The sequence below is a fragment of the Talaromyces marneffei genome, chromosome 1 (genome assembly GCF_009556855.1).
Source record: "Talaromyces marneffei chromosome 1, complete sequence".
Lineage (NCBI taxonomy): Eukaryota > Fungi > Ascomycota > Eurotiomycetes > Eurotiales > Trichocomaceae > Talaromyces > Talaromyces marneffei.
The window spans coordinates 1410458-1434412 of NC_072348.1; the positions used below are offsets into that span (position 1 = coordinate 1410458).

Consider the following 23955-nt stretch of genomic DNA (forward strand, 5'->3'; position numbering starts at 1 on the left):
TCGTTCCTGAAAGCGTATCGCGCAGCGCAAATCATTTAATATCGTCATTCAAGATGGGTGGTCAAGGAAGAGAAGGTATTTCATATCTTGCGATCCCATGCGATTACCATGACATACTAATTGTTTTCGTTCACTCGCAGGCGGCAAAGCCAAACCCCTCAAGGCGGCCAAGAAGGAGAAGAAGGAATTAGATGAAGAAGATCTTGCCTTCAAGGAGAGACAACGAGCAGGTGGGTTTGAAAAATTCTCATATCTAGCCTGGTAATGGGATAATACTAATGGATATTGACTCTCAACAGAGGCCAAGGCTAAGAAAGACCTCATGGACAAGGCTAAAGGGAAAGGTCCTTTGAACACCGGCGCTCAAGGCATCAAGAAATCCGGAAAGAAGTAAACCGATTACGCTCCTTCCCTTACTTCTTCAACTACGTTCCTCGTCACTCTCTAGCGCCACTGACTCGCGAAAACGAGACCCAAATCGATACCCTAGTCGGATACGGTCGATCGGCGTCTAGCACGTTTCTCGCTATAAGATCTTATGATTCGGACTTCAGTATAAAGGCAGAGACTTCATGTATTTACGAAATTTATGCATTTTTATCAGAAAGAGAAGTTGGAATACAATTCATATTGCATAACGCTTGGAACTCATACATAGTTCAGTAACTACTTTTCAAAAGAGTCAAAGAGGGTATCAATCAGGAAACATGCGATAACGCCACGCTAGCTTGGTGCATGCAATGCAAAGACATGAGAAATTTTTGATGAAGATCCAGCTTCAATTGGGAATACGAAATAGGACGAGTAAAATCGTAATCACACAGAAAGGAAAAGCAGTAAAGGGAAAGACAATGCGAAATAAAAGAAAAGCTCAACCGGTGATTCTCTTGACCCACAGACTGCTCTGCTCATACTCGGATATGTTGTTCAAGTTCTTGTAGAGCCGCACAAGTTTGAGGCCGATTTCATGATCCTCCTTTCCAATATCATCAAGTTCACTCTTCAACGAACTGACAGTCTTCTTGACTTCATCGCGAGTAGCCATGTCATATGCAATCGAACTTGGTTGAATGACTTCGGTGAGCTCACGGAGCATGATCTTGATACTATCTTTCCGCAATGAAAGCTGTCTGCGCCGACCTTCCAAGCCATCAACGCGATGTTGTGCCTGTTCCTCTGGAGATAAATTCTTGATGTCTACGTCTGGTATTGCCGGCGTTTCGGCAGAGACGGGCTTCCGTTTCGTGCTTTTGATGGATGCCGCAGAGCTTGGAATTGGTCGTCGTCTCGTCATAATCGGGGAGTATTCCAACGATGGCATAGGTGGAACGTCAGCGTGACTGCTCCCTGGTGGCGTATTTGTAGCTTCAGTCGCCGCATATGTCGAAGCGCTGAAACGACTTCTCGGCTCTTGAGGGAGACTCAGATCATGAAACATATCGGAAATGTCGGATTCGTCTGGCGCGTCAAGAGTAGGCGTATTAGCTCTACCTTCGGAGAACTGGCGTGCATCACGAGGAGTAACTGAATTAATGCCAGGGACATCAATGACAGGACTGGCCTTGCGGTTGACGGTGGATTCAATTTTACGTTCCGGTTCCTTTGGAGAATCCTTCTTTTCTGGTGACGCATTCCTCGGTCGTCGTCTGAATTGACTGGTCTTGCCCCGAAGCTTTTCCTCAGGTGGAGGGCCGGCTGTGATAGTCGTAACAGTGTAAGTATCAGGCCGAGAATTCAAATACTTCCGTGTGGGATCCTCTGTATCACGTTGTACATGTACAGGCTTTTTGCCGTGTTTCATGGTGCTTTTTGTATCAATTGGTGGGACAAGAGGGAAGCGCCCACTAGCCCCTTTCCACTGCTCAGGAGATTGTTTGGGTACGCTCTGTTTGTGTTCACGAGTTTTGGTGAAGATTTGCAGCTTCTCTTTTCTGGCACCGAATAGACGTGTGGCTTCTTTGCTTCTGGCGTCGGCTGTCCCAACTTGCTGGCTTACACTTCGTGAATCTTGGGGTGTGGTGTTTCGTGATATGGTAGACTTGTCTGGTGGACCTTCAAAACCTCGAGTATTGGTTCGCTTAGCTTGGTAACTGGATAGCCCTATTGCTGATTGGTTTGTAATGTTGGCAGATAGGTCGCTGCTGACGTTTCTTCGCGGAACCGGTACCTGACTTGCTCTTTGTTTGGGTAGCTCAGGGAAGAAACGTCCATCATTATCGATGGGCGAGACTTCGGCATGGTCCTTTGCGCCCGACAAGTCGATAGGACTATCAGGCGGAGATATGTCAGGTTGATCGTGGAGTTGTTGTTCTGCATATCTAGAGTGCACCGTATAGTCGTGTGTGGGCGAAGTGGGCATGTTTCTATCCATAAATCGCACCCCGCTATCGTCACGCGAGTAGATAGTAGATATCACGCGATCATTGTCGGGAGACTGAGTAGACTCTCTGGACAAAACGCTCAGCTTACGCCTCGCATCAAAAATCCGAGTATGCTTCACTTACCTTGGCAGAGCTGGCAAGTCTTTCAAGGTGCTCTTAGACGGTAACGGATTGCCAGATGTTGTCTGCAGCACGGGCTGGCCTGTTGGACTTTCGACAGTCGCATGAGCGCGGTTTTTGTTGATCCTTGACCACATGTTGTTGGTTTAGATTATGAGCAAAATCGACCTAGTTGGCTACCAAAAATATTTAAGGAGTAAAGAGTTGACAGGTCAGAAGATGAGGTCGGTGAATATTTCAAGACGGCTGTTTTAGACGTAAATGAAAGACGTGACTGCAAAAGATGAAAGAAGGCTAAAAACGAGGACAATAAGAACAAGGAGGGTCGTTGCTAGGTTGAAACAGACAGCACGCGCGCATCCAGACCGATTGGGTTCAAAAGACCAGGTTGAATGAGGGCAACGTCTTGTAATCTATGTACAACAATGGACGGCCAGATGCAGTGACTGTAGTCTGACTGTGCCAACATGCATCATGACTCTAGGAAGTAAATAATAGAGAAGATGAAGCCTGAGAGAAAGAGAAGTAGTAGAGGGGCGCAGTTTGATTGCAGCATCCTGAGAGTTCAGCCTAGATTAATGACGTTTCATGTTTCCAAGAATAGCGGCTGACTGTTGCAGCCCTAATCCTGTCATTAAACATGCCAAATAAGGTTCATTGGCGCAATTCAGAGTGTACTCGCTCTGATGGAAAACAGCCATTTTTTTCGCTTATTTATAAACAATCTATTGACAGGGCTGTTGATTGTTCAATATGCCATGTTTAAGATACCTAAAAGGGTTAGCGGGGATGGCCAGAGAAGATGACGGAACTTGCGCCAATGGCCGGAGTAAAAAGGCCCCCAACCGGGGACTTACTTTTATATGCGATCTCCCCGTCGGCTGTCCACTGTTACTCCCAGCATCATCAACGACAACTAATAAATAGTGAGCATTGCTCTGTTTAAAGATTACAGATCATGGACTCTGGTATGCTCTCTCTCAATATATATGACACCCATTTAGGAATTGGCTGACTTACTATCTAGACTTCGCCGACATTCCCGCCCAGGTGTAAGTTCCAATCAACACGTCCCGACGCCAATCATTCTTATACAGACCAAACCTAAATCAATTATCGGCATCATGGCCTACAGGCAAACCATCGCCACACCAATAAACCTCATTCTTGCCTCCCTCTTTGTCGTTGTCGTCTACCTTCAGTTCCGTCCCAAGAAGCCGGTGGTCCTCCCCAAAGGCCCCGCGCCCGTCGTTTTCCGCACATTTACGCCGTCGACGTTGTTGCCCTTCAATGGCGTCGATGGCGCACCTGTTTATCTAGCTGTGCGGGGCAGAGTGTTCGATGTTACTCCGGGACGACACTTTTACGGACCGGTATGCGATGTCCTAAGAAACCACAAGACCATAAATATGGATACTGATCGATGGTGATCTACAGGGCGGAGCATACGAGAACTTTGCCGGCCGCGACGCTACTCGCGGTCTCGCATGCCAGAGCTTCGATGAAGAGATGCTCACCAAGGATCTCAAGGGTCCCCTCGACGATCTCAAGGGTCTCGATGACGAGCAGTTGGAGAACTTGCAGGGCTGGGAAGAGCGATTCTTGGAGAAGTATTTGATTGTTGGAAAGCTTGTTGCGGAGGGTGATCCAGAGGCTCCAAAGTCTTAAGAAGCGAGGCATTGCTCGCAAAAGGTTGGCGGCGCTAATATAGATTGATGGTAATTACGACTACTGGGACGAAACGACTTTGCCTTGCGAGTCAACTCTTATTTTTGTGATATGACCGTGTTCTGCTTTACTTGCGCATTTTTTGGTGTTTTTCGAGCTCCTCAGAATTGAAAATTATGGATACAGAGCTACAAACTACGGACATACATGCTTGAGGTTCATATGGTATGATTGAATTGGTGTATCATTCAAAATATGATCATTTCTACTGTATTCACTCTCATCTCGTTCGTGATACTTTACAAACATACATCATAGAGACGATCCAAAACCCACCCCTCCTATTATGATTCGCGGGCTGCTTCCCATCCTCTTGCAGGAATCACCAGGATGACTTTGATATCCAGCGGTCTCCCCAACAATCATTGATCCGACCAGTCAGTTACTAACCAAAACTAATCACATCTACTGCCATTGGTGAATAGATAGCAATCCCGGAATCTCCTCAGCAGCAGTCGTGAGCTCCAAGACCCTCAAAACCTGCTCACTGGGCACAAGAACGCGCAGCTGCAGAGCCAACGACCAAATGATCGGCCCAGCAAGCTCACCTTCCTTGCCCCTAGGCCGTGACTGCCATACACTCGTAACGTACAGAAAAATCATAACCGAGACGTCGGTGCATGGTTCACAGAGCAGGAAATCCCAGTTGATCTCGTTCGCGATGTGAGGGCAGTATAGCTCCATCTGCAACCTCATGAAATCCAAGTCTCGAACGACCATACTGTTCAGGAGGGGCCAGAAATCGTGGGATGCAGTGGCTGGCTGGACTATTTTGTTGTTGTACTGCTTTTCTTGAACCTGGCGGACTTCCATGTGGTTGTTCGTGAAGGCATTGTTGTTGTTGGTGGTGGGTGCGTTGACGAGATTGAAATCTGCCATTTCATGGTTGACCACATATTCATCATCTACCTCGTACTCCCCGTCCTGGTCGCTGTCGTATTCACTCTCATTATGTTCTCCCAAGTCATAAGGCAAAGCAAGACTAGGCATAAGAGACCTCTCCCTCTCAATCGAAACCTGCATCAGGGTAATTCTCTGATACCAATCCTTCAACACCTTCGCCCTGATCTGACCTTCTATCCCAACCCAGCACAGCATCGTCTCGATGTCAGATACGTTCTGAAACACGCGAACACCCAGAGCGTACCTCGCATTCTGGATGTCAATATGCTGCTCGATTTCGAGGTAGAATTTGATGTCAGGCACGCCAGGTAGGAGCCAGTACTGGACGGCTGTGGTGTCAATATCGAGGAGCCATTTTGGTTGGATGCATGGGTAAAGAGGATCCTCTGGGTAGCATGGATAGCAGATAGCCCCCATTGGAAGAGCTGAGTAGGTCGTCATGCTCTGTTGTTTCTTGACCTCACGTCTCAGTTCTCACTATCAGTTGTATGAGGCTTGTTACTGTCGTGTATTGGTCAAAGGATTAGATACACAAGAATTTTTTGCTGCTGTGTCGTCATTGTCAAAGACTGCTAAGTGGCAAGAATGAAGAGAAAGAATCAAGGCTGACGTTCAAACAAGATACTAAGACCTTCATATCTTGAGAGTGCCTAGATTGTTAAAGATGGATTCTGTGTGGTGTTTCCTATTAGAGCAGCATGTTAAGCGGGAGGAGCAAACGAAGACTGTTTCTTTCATTCTTCTACCTAAGGCTCATGCGCCCAGTTGAACTTTCAATGTTCTCTATGACCCTGCCTACAAATTATATTCACAATAGCTTTAATAACCGGGAGTTACTAGTTATATATCTTCAACCTAAACAACACACATGTTTTCCTGTATAAGAAGGAGAAATTCAGTCTTCTGATAAATCTATAAACAAGCGGCTGATACAAATTGGTCAGACTTTTCCTATTAAGATCAAAATGATTGGACAATGCCAGAGCCCTTCAGATTGTTGACCGTTGATATTGAGCGCCCTGCCACTAATCCCAAGACGGTAACTGTGGGATATAGCCCTAAACGGACAAAACACTACAGAGAACCCAGGATCATGGAACAGTTTTCAGAGCTTATAATAAACTGAAGAGGCTACAGGAGAGATATTCTTCTTTATAGGCAAGCTTCATTATTTTGCTTCATTATTTTGTTTATATACGTAAAAATTCATTACCTAAACTAAAGTTGCGAGTAAAACGGCTTCGAATTGAAAAGTAAAGCTCTCAACGCCGAGAAGATAAACCACCCAGGTCATACTGTATTCAAAAGTTGGTCGTTCCGATCATTCCATGTTCTGGTGGTCTTCCATCATCTATCACTACCACGGTTATTTGGTGGCTTTGTTCGTTCGAGTAAACTCTCGCGATCCTTACAACTCCTCTCGTATCTTTTGAGTGACCTCAGCTGCCTTTATCTTTACAGACTCCGCAGCATCCTGGCCCTGGGCGCGACCAAGCGCAGCACCGAACTTCAACTGGTCAACGAGCCACCAAGCTCCCTCCTGGATACGAGCAAGGATCGTCTGGGACGGGGAGCTGGTGCCGTAGTGGAAGTATTGGGCGTTGCGACGGACGGCAGCACGGAGCTCGTTGACGTGAGAACCCTGATAGGTAGGGATACCATATGAGTCGAGGTAGTACTTCAGGTCAGACTCGGACCATTCGTTGAAAGTATCCTTCTTAGCTGCGGCAGTGGCCTGGGCCAGGTAAGATGTAGCGGAAGCATAACGACTGCCCCCAATCTTGGAAGCTTTTGCGTATTCCTCTTGAGCCTGCTTCAGGAGTTCTTCACGGGTAGCATCAGCTTTCTTAGCGTATTTGTTGTTCACAGACGAGAGATATTTCCTGCATCGGATTAGCCATTTTGGTATTTCTACATAGAGGGCGTAGGACTCACTTCAAGTTGTCAATAGTCCAAGTGTCAAAGGTCCAGGCGCTGTAACCAGTCGCAGCCTTGTGCTTGTAAAGTCGGACCTTGGCAAGTAGCTCATCACGCTTCGAGTGCTGAGGTACGGGAACGCCACGTGCATCCAAAAAGGCCTTCAAACGAGAATCGGACCATTGTACTACAACTGCATCAAATGCATCTTCAGCCTTGAGCTGCGCATCTTCAGTGGCGCGTGCAAATTCATTACCAGCTTTGGAGGTAGCGGCACCAAATTCGCTCTCGGCAGATGCAGCTACTCTTGAGGCTTGGTTGGTGAGGTACTTTCGATTCTTGCGAGCCAACGCGATAAGCTCGTTGCGCTTTGATCCTTGAGGGACTTTGACACCGTTCTCATCAAGGAACTTCTTTAAGTTAGAGTCAGACCAGGCTTCAAAGAGAGCTTCGCTGAGAGAGTGTTCAGCGGCAGCTGCGGAGGCAGAAAGTGAAGCAGCAGATTGCTTCGCAGCGAGGCTGGCAAGGTGAGATCGGCGTCGGACAGCTGCAATAAGACGGTCACGAGTAGTGGGTTGAGGAACGGGCCATCCACGAGCGTCGAGCCATTCCTTGAGGTCCGAATCGCTCCATTCTGCGTACAACCAGTTTCCAGGATAGGCAGCTGTCTCGCCAAGTTTCTTTGCAACAGCGTCGTAGTTTTCACGCGCGGCGCGGATAAGTGTGTCACGTTTGCGTGGCAGAGGAGCTAGGATGCTGTGGCGATCAAGGAAAGCCTTCAAACGAGACTCGGTCCAGCTGAAACATGTAAGCCGGGTTCTAGGTAATATGGCACAATGAACTCACCTGTCAAAAATCCATTCCTTGACATTGCTCAAGTAGTCTGTAGCTGTGTCAGAGATATCGGCAATAGGCGCCTGCACCTTGGCATTCCAGTTGTTTTTGACCAATTTCTCCAAGTCTTTGCGGTCGGCAGGTGTTGGGTATGGGATGTCTGAAGTTTAATATTAATAAAAAGAGTAGACAGAGGTGAAATAGAAATTTTACTTACCATGGTCGGTGAGCCATCGCTCAAGCTCAGTCTCATGCCAGCTGTTGTACACTGTAGTAATACACGGATAAGCTTCTCATTCCCCATGTTGCCATACCGGAACACCTACCAGACCTACTGAACCAATTGCTAGCCCCTACAGCTTCAGAGGTAGCTAGTACGACCAAAAGGCAGGTAGCCCAGCGGAATCTCATCGTTTTCGAGGGTGTGTCAGTTGTTTTGTTGGGGGGTAGTATGAAGCTCACACGTGAGTGACGTCAGGGTCAATGTCAACTGGAAGTAGCTCTTGATGATTTTATCGAGGGGCTTTGAAGAAATAACCTCAATTTGAGTCCGCAGAGAAGTGAGGTAGAGTGAGATGAGTAAGAAAGTACAAATCGAATCGTGGGGAGAATGTTATAGAAAGAAACCCAGGGATGATGATGAGCAGTGAATGACGTATTTGCGGGAAGCTGAGCTTCCACATAAGACATAAGCTTAATGCTTATGCTTATTTATCATACAGGATACTACGTATTTACTGTATTGATACAAGGACAATACATCCAGATCAGATCGTCGCTGCACCCCTACATGCCAGCGCGATGACGCACCAGAGTATATTATATATATATATATATTAGATCAGCATGCTTTGACTCGGCTGTGTTTCTTCCAAACCCTACTAGGATAGGATAGGATCTAGATCCAAACAATCAAGGTTGCCTAAACGGGAACTATGTTTCCCGATCGGGAAGTGCAGCAACGGTCTGCTTTTACGCCATACGGAGCAACCTTGTTATATGTCTAAATCAAACAAGATCTTATATACCAGAAAGATTGATACATATGTGTATGAACAATCCTTCAAGGTAACAAATGCCAACCAATCAAAGCGGGTCAAGGGTGGGGCCGAGGCGATCAGGCGGCAGCCCCAGCCATCTTATCTGTTTATCGGCCATTGGGCCTCCCCAACATCCATCCGTCAACTCACGGTCTCGTCTATATCGGCACAACACCCATCTATGTGTTGCTCTACTGGATATAAAGGCAACATTCACGAAGACAGTACTATAGCCTCTCAACATGGGCCCTGTATCTCCGCAGTGTCAGGACCTTGAACTCCCTCACGGCGTGAGTTTCAACTTCGTCTTATCACTGTACATCACCTCCACCCCCTACGACTGTCTAATATCCATACTAACCACTTTTCTTCCTCGTAGTCTCATCCTCATCGGAATTCTAGTCTCCTACCTCCCCCAACACCTCCGAATCATCCGGCTACGAAGCTCTTTCGGCTTGTCACCTTACTTTGTCCTCCTCGGAACGACGTCCGGAACCGCGGCCTTTGCAAACATATTAGTTCTCCCTCGGAGCGCGCACGATGTAGCTTGTTGTCGAGAGATTTCGGGCGTGTCATGTTTTGCGGGGTTGTTGGGCATATTTCAGGTTGGGGTGCAGTGTTTGTCGTTTTATGTTATGTGAGTTATTCGATCTGGTGCGTGGTTGTGGGCCTTTCCTCCTAATCGATATTTTCGACAGTCTTCTTCTGTTCCTGATTTACTTTCCTCGAGCAACTTCCTTGACGAATCCTACAACATCCGCCGAATCAGAAACCGAACCAAACGGAAATGGGAATGCCGACAACGACGATAAACTACCGAGCTATAGCACAGCCGTCATTGTATCCATCGCCTGTCTCGCCCATGCCGTGATCGTGCTCATCATCTCACTTGCTGTAGCCATCAAACACCCTTCCAATCTCCAAGCATGGGCCAATATTCTAGGAATCATGTCCGCCGTCCTCGCGTCCATCCAATACTTCCCCCAAATATACACGACATTCCGTCTGCAAAAGGTCGGTAGTCTGAGTATTCCCATGATGTGTATCCAGACACCTGGTAGTCTAGTCTGGGCCGCTAGTCTGGCACAAAGATTGGGTGCTGAGGGATGGAGTGCGTGGGGAGTGTATGTTATTACTGCTATGTTACAAGGGACCCTTCTCGTCATGGGTATTTACTTTGAGTACCTGGGACCGAAGAAGGATATCATCGAGCATCCGTTTATAGGTGACGAGACTCCATCCGCCATTGAAGAGAATGATCAACAACCAACGGAGAATACACCTTTGTTATCCGAGCAGCAATGATTGCTCAGAACTTGACTGTTTGTATATAACTTTACTCTCTAAGACAGAATATATCAACCCAATCAAATTCACCATTATACATACACTCGACCCAAAAAGGCTAGAATTACTGCGCCCTCGCACCACCCTGATCCTCCGTCAAACCCCGCCCATTCCCCTTCCAAAACCCTTTACTCACTTTCCCTTCGTCCCTAATCTGATTGTACGCCCTGTCGTACCTCTGATCCAACTCAGCATTGTGCCGTTTCACGTCCTCGGGCACATCGCCGCGAACGTTACCTTCCTCATCGACATTGGGCGATTCCCGACCCGTGCTGAGGGTTGGTCGTGCTTTGTTGGAGGGTTGCTTTTTGTGGTATGAATCTTCATGGGGTTGTTCTTCTTGTTGTTCTTTCTTTTGTGATGCTTCGGGGTTGGTTCTGCTGGGCGAGTCTTTTCTTACGTCTGGGGGTGGGGGGCCTGTTTTTTTTTTTTTTTTTTTAATTTTTACTATTAGATTGGCTCTGGATATCATGGGGATATGATATTAAGTATACCGGGATGCTCCAGTTCGCGACTCTTACGAGACGCAGGTTGGTGTCCCTGTGGATTGTCGTTGCTACCGTATGATTGATGGCTATATCTCTTGGTTCTGGACCGATACGCGGATGTTCGACTTGCAATTGATGCCCTAGCTCCGAGTAGGGATGGACATAAGAGCTTCACAACGGTTGTTGACCGTGGCATGCGGAGGATTGACTGCATTTTCGAGTAATATCTATCAGGTAGATGCTTCCGGTAAGCAGAGTGGATTGTGATATTGAACTGTGACGGGAGTTGATGAAGAACACACACACAACGAGGTGACAATGAATGATAATTGCAAGTAGGATGATAAGTGAGTCTAATTAGTAGAGTGCAGCAGGAAGAGCAAGTTTTAAGAGTCGCCATCTTTATTCAGCATGGAGAGGGGATGACGTCGAAGCCAGTCATATGCCGAGAATGATCGATCATCTTATAACCTTGGAACTATCGGAACCAACGATTTATCTAGGTAATGATTATTGGATCAGGAACATCGGAATAATGGAAGATGAAATTAGATAAAATTTCAAAGCGTAGAGTAACGCATTAACAAAACTATGCTTGATCGGCAGAAACTTCGATCGCCTCTCTGAATAACACCCAAATCAGCAGATAAGAAAACTATATATCCAAATACCCAAGCCCCATTGAGCCTTTAACGCTCTGCTCAAATGTTAGAGTAGTAAGTATCAACGCCATTACCACCCAAGGAGATTACAAGGAATGGAAAAAAGAATAAAAAAATCAAATCGCTAAACAACATTGCTAATAAACCACAGACCAAGATAAACTCCAACCAATGTTTTCAAGATGTACACCTGATCAAGTTTTGGTGTCATAATGACAATCGTATCACGTCAGGAAGTCCCAGAGGAAAACAAGGACAACGCCGGGAATAATATGCAGATCAATGTAAGGATAACTTCAGGTCATCCACTCACAATAGCACGGAGGGCTGCCGTCATGCGAAGCGGACGGTGCTGTTTCGTTGATATTGAAACGTTGACCCTGAATCGGAGTAATGCTGTTGTCCGGATTGACCTGCATCTGCTGACAATACGCATTGGGTGCATTGGGGTTCACCCGGTGTTCCTTGACCTTAACCTTCCTAGGATAAATGCCGCTAATATTATCACGAAGTAGTAGATCTCTTAGATCTCGTTTCTGTGATCCTGCCGTAGCCGTGGGCGATGGTGCCGTGGTTATCAATGGAGGTTGTGTAGCCGAGCTCGTAGTCGATGTTATCCCGGAGCCGGTTGCGTCTTTGGTTTGATTTATATAGATAAACGTCTCGATTTGTGTCTGGTTCCACCAGCAAAACCAAGGCTTCGGGTACTTTGTGTTTTGATTCTGCTCGTCTACAAATCCATTGCCGGAGGTAGCACTCTCGCCAAGTGAGCGTTTCGATCGCATATCTTGAGAGTCCTGAACTATGACGAGTTTATTGAACAATGTTTGAAAAAAGAGTGCCGGCCCTAGTTGAGGGTCTTCTTTATCGATCATGATGTCGAGATGCTGTTGAAGGGGATTGATATCGTAAGGTAATTGGGCGCCATACTCGAAATGGCCATTCTGAATGCTAGGTTGCTGGACAGTGATGCTGCTAGACATGATAGATCCTTGAATGTTAACAGGGAGTGGATTCGTGATTTGGCAGCTCCAGGATTGCATCTGATTAGACGTTCCAACACAGAACTTGGACACATTTGTGACTATCCAAGGAACCTGATAACTGCCTGTCGGGAGAGCAGCAAAGCCTGTGGGCGTGGCTGTATACGGTGTTACGTCGGATGTATAAGTGACGGTAACCACGCTCGCCGGATGCGAGGGACGTTCAGCGGCTGCAAGCTGTGCGCGATGCGTGGCCGCCCTTTCGCCTAATACCCCGCCAATGACACCACCTAGAAGTACACAAATTACCATGGCCATGCTCAACATCACCACAAGTCCTATCGGGGCGCCGCAGCATTTCTGTTGACCCTTCCGACGCGGCTTTTCCTCTGGCACTGGTGCCACTGGAGTTGATGATCGTTCAGATGACGAGGTTGGTGACCGCAATGGTTCTGAAGAATCAACGTTGACCAATGCCCCTGATCCTGAAGATGAATCCGGCCTGTTGTTGGGCTCATCTTGATATCTTTCGAATCGTCCTCTCATATCACTGGCTATGCTAGCAGGACCTCTGTCCATTGTTGGCCGAATCACACCATCAGGATAGCGAGAGTAAGGCGGAAGCTGTTCCAGATGGCCGTCTGGGCCTATGATATCCCCGACGTCATCCGCCCGAGTGGTTGTTCCTTGAGGCTGTATCCCGCGAGGAGGGAAGCCCACTGGAATTGGCTGATCCCCTAAATCTTCTTCATAGTCGATATTTTGCGGATACATGCCATAAGGATGCTGTGGACCATTTTGTCCTCGCAACGGACTGTCGGCGTGTCGTATCGTCGAAACTGTCGCAACACTGGGCGATCGACCGACACCAACCTGTGGATACATTGCATATGGATGACTAGGACCAGTTGCCCCTCGATACGGGCTCATCGCCCGTGGCACTGGAGTATACCCTGACCGTGTGGAGACAGTAGAAATCGTGGACTGTCGATTCAATCCGGTTATGCCCTTGCGAATACTCGAAGGCCGTGCATTGTCGGGAAATGATTGGGTTGGTTGATCCGCAAAAGGATCAATGTTGATGCCATTGTTTGAGGCAGAAGGTATTTGTGACTGATGGCTGATAGTCCTATCTAGTGATAACGATTCATGGACCGAAGCCTGCGACCGGCGACTTGGCTGTTGATCCAAAAGGTTCACCCGTGTGCTGTTCTCGGCCACTGGCTTAGGTGTGTCGTAATGTCGTGGTTCAACGGTAGAGGTAGAGTCAAAGGAAGAAAAGGAATTCGTTCGTTGATGATTTGAAAATAGAGGTGCGTCAATTGAGTCGACAGAGTAGTCGTCTGAGAACACATTGGGATTCGACGGTTGCCGGGGATGGGATGGACGGAATAGCGAGCCATCAGCGGGCACAATATCTGACATCTCAGGTAGAGTGTTGTCTATACTATCTCGAGGCGTTTCATTGTGCCGAACCATGGCGATTCGCGAGCCCCGACGGGGGGCTCTCGGGCTGTTGGGATCCTTTCCCGGTGGCTTTCAGTGTCGCGGCAGTGCCAGCCGGCCGCGTGAACACTTGATTGTCAGACAATACCAGATCCAGCGACGACGGTTTTCGATACCAGATTTATTATTGCAAAGGAGAGTCGGGAAGGGTGGATACGGCGCAGGGTACGAGGAGAAGGAGGACGAGGAGGAGGACGAGGAGGCGGAGTAGGTTGTAGGATGTCGTCGCACGGTCGGGTAGGGAGGAGTCTGAGATGGGTGGAGTGAAGGATTTGTTACATTAGGACTGGGGGCTGAGACTCAACTCAGAAAGGAATGACGGGGAGACATCACGTGATACATGACTGAGTGAAACCGACTAGTCCTATTTAGGCATGTGACTGTCAACCTCGTCTCTCCGTCGGAGGTATGAATCGACAATATTCACATACTACGATATAATAATCTATTGATGAATCTATTCGGAAGCGATTGGAATAATATATCCATGAGACCTGTACCCCAACCATCGCATGATCACCGCATTCCTCAACTCCTCAACTCCATTATGAACAACACAATGTGGCATTCTTCGTTATGTAGCTGGACGTTCGTCTTTTGTCAATTATCGTCGCAGAAACAACCAGATGACGGCAACCATTACGAGAGCCTTTAAATATGATTGATGTTCTTGAGATTCATACTGTTTCTACTTTCCATGTCATATCAGATTGACATTGGCGGGGCTGTTTGAGAGTCTGAAGACTCTGAACAAACCATACATCAATGCTGGCAGGCTAAAGCAAGCCACTGGTTAGTAAACTTACTGGTCTCTGCCCACTTGCCAATCACGAGCCTTACAGGTACCTTTTCGGGATTGGGGTTCTTGGATACAAGTTTGTTTATTGGGTGTAAATGGTAGACTATCGCGAGGATGCCTCTGTCATCCTTTTCTTGGCTCTGCGAAAACCGCTCACTCCAAACTTGGATCTTCGTCACCATCACAGGGCATCCTTCATACTTGCTCTATTCCTCTCTTCACGTGAAAGTTCGCACTGAGCAGAATTACTGGTTATGTATAATGCGAAAAGAGAGCAAATTTTTGCATTACTACTGACCCTTGGGATCCAACCCGCGTTGTGTGTGGACGACGATACAAAAGTACGTAGTTGATTGAGATCTACTCAGAACGAACCCTAAGGCTCTTCATTTACCTCTGATCAATCAGTCATTGCTCAAGGTTAACTGTTGAATAAATCAACTGTGCAGTAGTAGTTCCGGAATTATAGATCAATCCATCTCGGCAAGGATGCCCGATGTTTGACACGTGTAAGGATTTAACCCTCAAACCACATGTGACCATTCACCCTAAATATTATTTCATGGTATGAATTCTATTTAGCCCAGAGTAACAACCATCTCAATGGCCTCACCATCTGAGCCATGGACATTAGTCCAACACACAATTCCTGCATTTCAATCACGCGCTTATCGACGCGCTGTGCGCGACCCCAACACCTCCAGACTCTATCTACATGTAAATGAATACCGCATCACAAATACCACAGCAACAACCACCACCGAACCCAAAGGAATCACAATAATATTCGCCCACGGCCTAGAATCTACAAAGGAGCAATACGAGCCATTTTTTAGCGACTTACTCAAAACCGTCCGTCCAGGAACCGCCATCAAGGCCATTTTTGCCGCCGATGTGTACAACCATGGACAATCATTTCTGCTCAATAGGCACGAAATCGGGGATGAGGCGGAATGGTTCGACCCGGCTCGCGATATTGTGCAGATGGTTAATCATTTCAGATCTCAAGAAGATGGTAGCAGCAGTAGAGCGTACATGGCACCGCCATTGGTTGGCATGGGACAGTCCTTCGGCGCCGTCCATGTCCTGGCTCCAGCAGCCTGGCATCCCCGTTTCTTCCACGCCTTGGTCTGTATTGAGCCCGTCGTCGAAAATGGATCATGGCATGACGATGGCGAGGCCACTCGGCACTCTACTCAATTCAAATACCGACTACATCAATTGAAGCATTCATGGGAAAATATGGCCGCGGCCAGAGAATATTTCGCCAAATCTCCATACTACGGCGCATTTGAGGCACGAGTCTTTGAGAAGACGATTAAGTATGAGCTGTGGCGTCCAGATCCGATAAGTGAGCGCGTCACGCTGGTAACACCGATATTGCAGCGGTTGGTGTGGTATATGAAAGCGGATCCGCCGTATGAAGGTATTGCACCGTCAGAGGATTGGGCTACTCGGTCCGAAAAGAGCAAATTACCAGGCGGATTCTACAGAGCTGAATGCGACAAGCTCAAAGATCTCATGCAGAGTATACATTGCAAGACATTGTATCTCTGGAGCAGGAATGCGGATTTTGTTAGTGATGCTGGGTATCGGAAGAGGTTATTCGATTGTACAGGTACAGGACGAGGTGGAGGCGGCGGTAGGGCGACGGGGCAGGTTACGGAAGCCTTTGTGGAGAAGGGGAATCATGCGTTGAATTTTGAGAATCCGTATGGAACGGCTGTGCAGGTGGCCAAGTATCTGGATAGTATATGGCCGGATTGGCTTGAACAAGAGACTCAAAGGACACAGGAGCCCGTGCCGAGTGCGATTGAGTTGCCCAAGCAGCTGGTGGAGAGACTGGACAGATATCTTCTCGAGAGTAAAAAGAATGGAAAGAAACGAAGCAACTTATAGTTTCCTGGCTGGAGCTTGAGGAATCCACAGTCCAAACAAAGAGACCTCAAAAGGCGGAAGCATATGTTTCCTGCACATATCATGGTGAGAAAATGTATATATCTTGAATAATATTGTACAATGGGTTGTAGTACGCTAGTCCACATAAACCCGTCGGATAAAATCACGTTTACTAGTACTGGGATGTTTTCTCACTGGGAAAAAAACTCCCGAATAGGTGTCTGAAACGGAGGCCCCCTTTTCCACATCTCCTTCAGCTGCAGAATCAAACGGCCATGTCTTCCCATGCAAGGCCATACGACCTTTATTGCCTGCCGCAAGATTGATATACTGCTGCCGATATCTCTCGCTCAATTCTTGTGCGCGCTCAAACGCCTCGGTCGGGACGCGGCCGTCGATGGGTATTTGGCCAGTTTCCTGGACGTTTTGGGTCATATTGAAGAGTAGACCAAGCTCTTGCCTTGCGTACTTTTCTTTGGCGTGGTTTCTTAATTCTTGAGGATTGAGCTGTTCTGATTCCTGTAAGGACTTGATGATATTAATCCGTTCCGACTTGTGTGCAGAAACAAGAGATTCACGTAGAGAGAATATGCCGTGATTGTCCCATGCTCCGAATATACTAGACATTGGGCCTATCAGTACTTCGTACTCTCGTGGGTTGCTGAATATGCGTTTGTAGCGAAGAGGATCCGATTCCCTGACAAGCTCACGATACCGTTCTTTCGGCAAAGGCTGACTTCTATCCTCCGATTGTGTTTGGAATTCAGAATCGAGGAACGTGGGGTATGGGCGTTTCAGTAATGGCGGGGCTACCACGGCAGATTGCCATCCTGTCAAGCAGACAATCTTTGTCGTCGTCGCATCGATAAATATATTATCCAGGCTGAGGTTCGGGTGGGAAAGTGTACATGGGTCGTTGTTGAATTCCGGCTGGATCATCCGCCGCTGCAAAGCATCGTATTTGAAGATAAGTTCCAAGTACTCAGAAGGGTCTTGCTGATGTTTCGTTGATGTAATATGGTTCTCTTTCGCCCAAGGATTGTTTAGCAAGTATCTTCGCTCATTTCGTGACAAAGCTTTAGCATAGTGGAGAAGATCGGTGACTTTGAATGCATTGCAGTTAGTCTTTTGAATGCTCACATCTGCGAGGGTACAGGGTCACTCACAAGGACCCCGGAATTGTTTCGATAGATCCCCAGGGCCTCGATAGAGTCTCCGATCTGTTGAAGGCCCAATGGCATATTGTCTGTATAATTGCTCGGGTTGCACTGCCAATGCATCATATTTGTTCAGCATGGTGTTAGGCGAAGTCATTTTCGTACAAAACAAACGTTTTCTCGCTAGCCAGCGTGCCATGTAGATACTGCCGTGACTCGAGAACTTGAGGGACGCCAATTTGCCCTCTATTTCGGCCACTTGATCGATGATACCTAACTGGGCTCGGCGACTCAGGCTGAACCAGTGTTTGCGGAGCGGTTCTCCAGCGGCTTTTGCTTCGATAATCCATTCTGCCCCGACGGTATTACGGTAGCGGAAATCCCAGTCCCAGACCGTAGGCGATGGAACATCACAGATACTTTGCACAAATCGCCGAGTGGCTATCTCTGAAGCCACGGTAAAGTAATTACCGCCAGCATTTGGATTTGGTAATCTTGCGATTAGCTCGTCTCCATTACTCATTGTTAAAAGAAGAACTTTGTTGTGATCGCCTTCTAGAAGTTTGAGTATTTTGACGCCTGCAAACAAGGTTAGCAGCAATCATTAAGGATTTATCAAAGATGGAAAAAGTAACATGCATTTTAGGCCATCAACACGTTCCCTCTTTGCATTGAGAGCCCGCTCTATCAATGCCGGAAGATTGAATGGTCGATACCGTACATCCTGCTCTTTTGCATCGTTGCGTCTGAATATCGATATCAGCCTGAGTCAATACTATAATATACTTGTCATAGTACATACAACCAACGATGCCGTTGATATCTGAATAAGTCATCCTCTGTGATTGGTTGTTCTGCGCTTTTCTCAGCCACCCGTAATTTATTCTATAAACATCTCCAGAGGAGAAGACAAACCTGTGCCATCCTCAAGTTGACGGAAAAGAGCAGGTTCAGAAGTGGTACTTAGATAGCGGCTGCAGATGTAAAAAGGTCTCCATCGCGCTCGTGTCGACAAACGTCGCGATGTGTGCAACGTGGCGGCGAAATGTTTGCTCATGACCGCATTGCTGTGATCAGACGTTTTATACACCGCTATTAAAACGGCGTAAGGTAGGGCTAAATAGTTGAATAAATCCCCTGATCGTGGATTTAGTTGCGTGTTTCAAGACACGATTATGCATGGACGATGCATCCGATGTCTTGTCGGGCAAAACGTCAAATTGTAGGGAGATGGAACGCTAGTCTATTTTGGGACATATATTTACGCTAAACCATTTCGGGCCATTCTAAACTCACGACTTTTCTTCACCCTTTCCTTTTTCTTTCATGTCTTGAATTTGATTATGTGCAACGGAAAAACAACTATTATTCTCATGGATTTTTACAGCACAAAATGTCCTAATCGCGCTTGAATCCTTTGTGCCACTTGGAGAATCACACCTTCCTTGAACGCCGGAGCAATAATCGATATACCAAATGGCAAGCCCTCGATATGACCCGCTGGTATAGCAACAGCAGCTAGATCAAGGACGTTGACTGCGCTTGCGAAGTATCCCAACTTCAAGTTAGGTCCAATTGGGTCTTGCTCTACCTCTGCAATGGTTGGATGATTTGGAGCGGTAGGCACGACAAGGATGTCACATTTGTCGAACCCAGCTTCGATGACTTTCAGTAGTCGTTGAGCTTCGTAAATATCGCGAAACGCATCAGTTGCCGATTTGGATCCCGCCAAGTCCAAAACTTGTTGTGTCACTGGATGTAAAGTTATCTTTTTAGCTTTACTGTTTAATACTTCCTGCAGTGCGGCGGTTCTTTCAGCAACAAAGGCACTCTTGTACAGCAAATCGGAAGCGGAGAGGTATGATGACCAGTCAAAGTTGATTTCTTCAACATTGTCCAGACTACGAACAAGCGAAGCGACTTTGACAAACTGCTTGTTGTATGCAGGAGAAAGTGCGCTTTCCAGTATACCTATGGGAGGAAAGGAAACGGTGTATGTTGACTCTTCATGTAGAATAGATCTGCTGTTCAAAGATGCCAGCGATGGCGAGCTTCGGGAATAAGGATCTTCAGGATCGTGCTCCTTAGCTGCAAGCCATACGGTTCTTGCATCGGAAATAGTGTTGGCGAAAAAAGAGACACAGTCAAGTGTCCTGCATGCAGGTATGACTCCGGTTGTGGATATTGTTCCCTTGGTGGGTTTCAGTCCGATAATGTTATTGAACGATGCTGGAATGCGACCTGATCCTGCTGTATCTGTTCCAAGGGCGAAAGCGACTTGGCCCAAGGCGACGGCCACAGCGGAACCTGAGCTGGAACCGCCTGAGACACGCGTAGGATCAAGAGCACAATGACACGCACCGTATGGTGATCTAGTACCGACAAGTCCTGTTGCGAATTGATCCAGATTTGTCTTACCAATGACTATAGCTCCAGCGGCTTCTAGCTTTCTTATAACGAATGCTGATTTTTCCGGGACATATTCAAATTCTGGACATGCTGCCGTCGTAGGTAGTCCGGCAACATCGATATTGTCTTTGACGGCGAAAGGCACTCCAAAAAGAGGTAGATTACGATCTCCTAATTGTTCCAAACTTTCTGCTCTGTGCAAAAGGTCCTTGGTCGATGAAAGGTTAAGCCAAACGGCCGAATGGTTTGATTTATCTGCGCTTATCGTTTCGAGAACATATTTCACAACTGTGACGGGAGAAAGCCCACCAGAATATGCACTTTTGAGCGACTCTATGCTCATCGAACCGTCCCAATCCCGTGCCGACTTGCTGGAATCAGCTGGAAGCGATGATAAGGCGGCAAGTAGAGGCTGTGACTCGCTAACAAACCCAAATAATCCTTCCGAAAAATGGATCATGTCTAGCGATGCAGACTTGAATGTTGGCACAAATCCATCTGTACAGTCACTGAGAATGCAAGCGTCAAATCCTCGGTCATTGCCTTCTCGAACTGTGGTGGTCACGCAGCATTCCACGGTGACACCGGCTACAATTAAATGTGTGATGCCTCGATCAACCAAATGCTCGTGTAATGTCGTAGAGAAGAAGCTGCCTTTCCCCGGCTTATCAACCACATATTCTCCTGTCACCGGTTGCAGCTCGTCAATGATATCATGGCCGTATTCTCCCCTCGTGAGAAGTCTTCCCATAGGACCAACATCTCCGATGACCATCGAGTGACGGGACTCGGGCGCATGAGCCTGTCTCAATAACTTGGGTGTAGGCAGATCTCGCAAATCAGGTCGGTGGCCTTCACGTGTATGGATTACATGGATTCCACACTCGCGAAACATGCGCAATACCGCCAGTGTTGGTTTGATAGTGGCTTGTACTTTCTCCACTCCGGCGTCCCCTGCCTGTATGTACCCAAAGCCATCCTTCAGCAGGAAATCCCGTTGCATGTCAATAATCAAAAGTGCCGTCGTTGAGGGATTGAACCGAAAGGCATATGGCTGTGCTTCGAATGACACGACCCCATTGTCCTCGACCCCGCTAGCTATTCTCTTGATCGACTGAGCAGCAACCATTTTGTCAGTCACGAGTAAGATAACGACCGCTCATTCAAGTGGTTCGACGGTGATGAATTGTATAGGAAGTACGAAAGAAAGACATGTCGAGAACAAGAGACCAATCTTGAAATGTTCGCTGGACCGGGATGGGATGCATGCCCGCGGCCTCGGGACACAGGCCGACCCCCTCCTTATCTTCCCTGATAGCCTGCTTTTCTTATCGCTCCTTCCTCTTATCGCCAACTCCATCAATCTCCACTTCACAACTTCATCCTGGACATCCACGTTTTCTGTATCTCTGTAACCTTCCTAATCCTCTCCACTCGTCCGCTACTTTTTCTATCTCAACTGGCCCCATAACGCTAGGACTAGGATCGCAAAGTGCGTATGCTGAAGTCTTTGCGGCAACCCCCCAACATATTGACATTCTTCTCGGCGTTCATGCGATTGGGCAACCGGTTCAGACAACACCCACACCCCAGATCAGCTACGTCCTATTAGGCTGAGCGCTATTGTAGTACAGACCTCATATCACTCTATATGTATGCTTATCGAGGATGAGAGCATGTGACGTCTGTCGGAAGAAAAAGCAGAGATGCGTCACCTTACACGGGTCTTCGAGCTGCTTGACCTGCCAGGCTGCCGGTCTATCTTCATGCACATTCTTGCAACCTCCTCCGCCAAAACGACGTGCTACTGCGGGAAACACAAAGGAGTTTACTGCTAGAAAGTCCCGCGGCCGAGGCCCCTCAGAGGAGCCGTCATCAGTATCACCTAATTCCATATTAGACCATGAACTCGACTACCCCAAGGAATCAATCCTGACAAAGACCCTAGGTCTTGAAAAGAGCCGCTTCTCAGAACTCATTGGACCTGGTGGCGAGCATGACTCTTACTTGTTACAAACAGCTCAAGCTCGCTCCTTATCGCGGCCGTCAGGAGATGGCGATCACACGACAATATCCAGTGGAATGCTTAGTCCGACGGCGATGCGAAGGGTTCATGAAAATGTCTTTTTTCAGATGGCACCCGACGCTGAAGTCTCGCAGAGCCTCCGAAAAGACGACACGTGGGATGAAGTCAGCGTCGATGATGTTGAGTCTCTTGTGCGTCCACACGGTGCGACATTGATCAAGCTGTACTTTCGCATTGTACACCCATCGTTCCCCATTTTACACAAAAATGTATTCGTGGAGAAATACAACCGGACATATCGAGAGATTACCCCGCATCTTCTAGCTGCTGTCTATGCGTTGGCTGTTTGCTGGTGGTCTTATGATCCAGATCTCTTGTTACAAGAGAAGATAAACGAGGCTGCTCTGGTTAGAATTGCCCATCACGCCGTACAGGATGCCATCCATCGGCCTCGTTTAAACACTATACAGGCTGGCCTTTTACTGCTGCAGCGTCATCGTAATCCATTGTTTATGGACAACTCCTGGATGTGGTCTTTCACTACGTCACTATTGGGCCTGGGCCAGCATCTTGGGCTCCATCTAGACTGCTCGAGTTGGGACATTCCAGAGTGGGAAAAGGGGCTTCGAAAGCGACTAGCTTGGGCTTTATTTACCCAAGACTCGTTCTCAGCGCTGGTCCTTGGGCGGCCTTGCCTTATTTCCGAAGCAACCGACTGGATCGTGAAGCCACTACAAAGCACCGATTTTTCAGAAGGTGCTGGCGATGAGGAGGCAAGTGACCAGATTGGAAGCGTTAGTATTGAGAACGGGAAGACTTTATTCATGGAGTTAGTAAGCTTAAGTCGCATCACGGCACGCATGCTGCGTGAGCTCTACTCAATCAGATCTCTTGCAGAAGTGCTAGAACCCCAACAAGTGCTCGCTATTGCGAAGCCATTGGGAACTGATCTTGCTCAAATGCTCAAAAGCCTCCCTGAAGTATTAAGTCTAGATAATATAGAACCTGGAAAGCTGTGTGTGAATGGATTCCTCCATCTTGCGCTGCATGCAACAACTGCAGCACTACATCGGCGCCTGCTTTGGGCTATACAGCAATCAAAATCTGAGATTGACCCACAGTTTACCCAATTCATTCGCAAAATGCTTCGGACCCGGGCACACAGTCTTGTCCAATTTATATCTCATCTTCGGCCAGAGCATATGGAAGCCTTTTGGTTTTTTGCTGCTGGAGGATGTGCGACTATACTGGGAGGCTTTCTCGGTCTTCTCCGCACTACAAGTGCCACCATGGAGGAATCGGAGGACCTTCAAAAGCTCATGAAAGAATTTGAATGGCAGCTTCGAATGAAAGCGAAGATGAGTGATTGGGTATCCTACACCTTGACTCGACTTCGTGCACTTGGATGGGACGATTGGAAAAACTCCAAACTCGCATTTCCAGAGTCTGCTCCAAACATATCTTTTGAAAACGAAAGTGGCGATACTGAGAGATATAATGTTTTATCTGGAGAAATAGAAGAGAACGTCGCCATCTCACCATTTTCAATTCAGTCACTTTCTGCAGCTTTTATCGACCTTGACAACATCATGTTGTGGACCATTCCCGATTCGAATGGTTCTGTTTATGATTTTATACCCCCTGGAACGTGACAGCCGATCTGATATATCGCCTATTTGCTCGAATTTTTTGTTATTGAAATCAGTAAGATACCCAGAAGTCGTTCTCATCATTTTTACTTATATACATGTATATT

General features: G+C 47.4%; 12 protein-coding genes across 12 annotated transcripts; 5 read left to right on the top strand and 7 right to left on the bottom strand.

Annotated features, from left to right (window-relative positions):
• Positions 1-53: 53 nt before the first annotated feature.
• Positions 54-394, top strand: EYB26_000520 (uncharacterized protein; the record flags this gene model as incomplete). The annotated part of the gene is made up of 3 exons (XM_054259836.1): positions 54-75; positions 141-230; positions 300-394. 3 exons carry the CDS (start codon positions 54-56, stop codon positions 392-394), a joined length of 207 nt encoding a protein of 68 aa, XP_054115811.1.
• Positions 395-871: 477 nt separating this feature from the next.
• EYB26_000521 (uncharacterized protein) lies at positions 872-2638 on the bottom strand (the record flags this gene model as incomplete). Its single annotated transcript, XM_054259837.1, has 2 exons — positions 872-2447; positions 2505-2638. 2 exons carry the CDS (start codon positions 2636-2638, stop codon positions 872-874), a joined length of 1710 nt encoding a protein of 569 aa, XP_054115812.1.
• An 821-nt stretch (positions 2639-3459) lies between these two features.
• On the top strand, positions 3460-4169 carry EYB26_000522 (uncharacterized protein; the record flags this gene model as incomplete). Its single annotated transcript, XM_054259838.1, has 4 exons — positions 3460-3469; positions 3529-3553; positions 3637-3874; positions 3939-4169. The coding sequence occupies 4 exons, from the start codon at positions 3460-3462 to the stop codon at positions 4167-4169; spliced, it is 504 nt and encodes a 167-aa protein (XP_054115813.1).
• A 465-nt stretch (positions 4170-4634) lies between these two features.
• EYB26_000523 (uncharacterized protein) lies at positions 4635-5573 on the bottom strand (the record flags this gene model as incomplete). The annotated part of the gene is made up of 1 exon (XM_054259839.1): positions 4635-5573. One exon carries the CDS (start codon positions 5571-5573, stop codon positions 4635-4637), a length of 939 nt encoding a protein of 312 aa, XP_054115814.1.
• A 967-nt stretch (positions 5574-6540) lies between these two features.
• On the bottom strand, positions 6541-8294 carry EYB26_000524 (uncharacterized protein; the record flags this gene model as incomplete). Its single annotated transcript, XM_054259840.1, has 5 exons — positions 6541-7015; positions 7068-7847; positions 7896-8043; positions 8101-8151; positions 8210-8294. 5 exons carry the CDS (start codon positions 8292-8294, stop codon positions 6541-6543), a joined length of 1539 nt encoding a protein of 512 aa, XP_054115815.1.
• Positions 8295-9165: 871 nt separating this feature from the next.
• Positions 9166-10228, top strand: EYB26_000525 (uncharacterized protein; the record flags this gene model as incomplete). The annotated part of the gene is made up of 3 exons (XM_054259841.1): positions 9166-9239; positions 9303-9560; positions 9622-10228. 3 exons carry the CDS (start codon positions 9166-9168, stop codon positions 10226-10228), a joined length of 939 nt encoding a protein of 312 aa, XP_054115816.1.
• Positions 10229-10334: 106 nt separating this feature from the next.
• EYB26_000526 (uncharacterized protein) lies at positions 10335-10972 on the bottom strand (the record flags this gene model as incomplete). The annotated part of the gene is made up of 2 exons (XM_054259842.1): positions 10335-10687; positions 10765-10972. 2 exons carry the CDS (start codon positions 10970-10972, stop codon positions 10335-10337), a joined length of 561 nt encoding a protein of 186 aa, XP_054115817.1.
• Positions 10973-11716: 744 nt separating this feature from the next.
• Positions 11717-13882, bottom strand: EYB26_000527 (uncharacterized protein; the record flags this gene model as incomplete). The annotated part of the gene is made up of 1 exon (XM_054259843.1): positions 11717-13882. The coding sequence occupies one exon, from the start codon at positions 13880-13882 to the stop codon at positions 11717-11719; it is 2166 nt and encodes a 721-aa protein (XP_054115818.1).
• A 1429-nt stretch (positions 13883-15311) lies between these two features.
• Positions 15312-16607, top strand: EYB26_000528 (uncharacterized protein; the record flags this gene model as incomplete). The annotated part of the gene is made up of 1 exon (XM_054259844.1): positions 15312-16607. One exon carries the CDS (start codon positions 15312-15314, stop codon positions 16605-16607), a length of 1296 nt encoding a protein of 431 aa, XP_054115819.1.
• Positions 16608-16742: 135 nt separating this feature from the next.
• EYB26_000529 (uncharacterized protein) lies at positions 16743-18821 on the bottom strand (the record flags this gene model as incomplete). The annotated part of the gene is made up of 5 exons (XM_054259845.1): positions 16743-17710; positions 17774-18343; positions 18404-18510; positions 18567-18618; positions 18680-18821. 5 exons carry the CDS (start codon positions 18819-18821, stop codon positions 16743-16745), a joined length of 1839 nt encoding a protein of 612 aa, XP_054115820.1.
• A 324-nt stretch (positions 18822-19145) lies between these two features.
• EYB26_000530 (uncharacterized protein) lies at positions 19146-21302 on the bottom strand (the record flags this gene model as incomplete). The annotated part of the gene is made up of 1 exon (XM_054259846.1): positions 19146-21302. The coding sequence occupies one exon, from the start codon at positions 21300-21302 to the stop codon at positions 19146-19148; it is 2157 nt and encodes a 718-aa protein (XP_054115821.1).
• A 539-nt stretch (positions 21303-21841) lies between these two features.
• EYB26_000531 (uncharacterized protein) lies at positions 21842-23851 on the top strand (the record flags this gene model as incomplete). The annotated part of the gene is made up of 1 exon (XM_054259847.1): positions 21842-23851. The coding sequence occupies one exon, from the start codon at positions 21842-21844 to the stop codon at positions 23849-23851; it is 2010 nt and encodes a 669-aa protein (XP_054115822.1).
• Between the last annotated feature and the right edge of the window lie 104 nt (positions 23852-23955).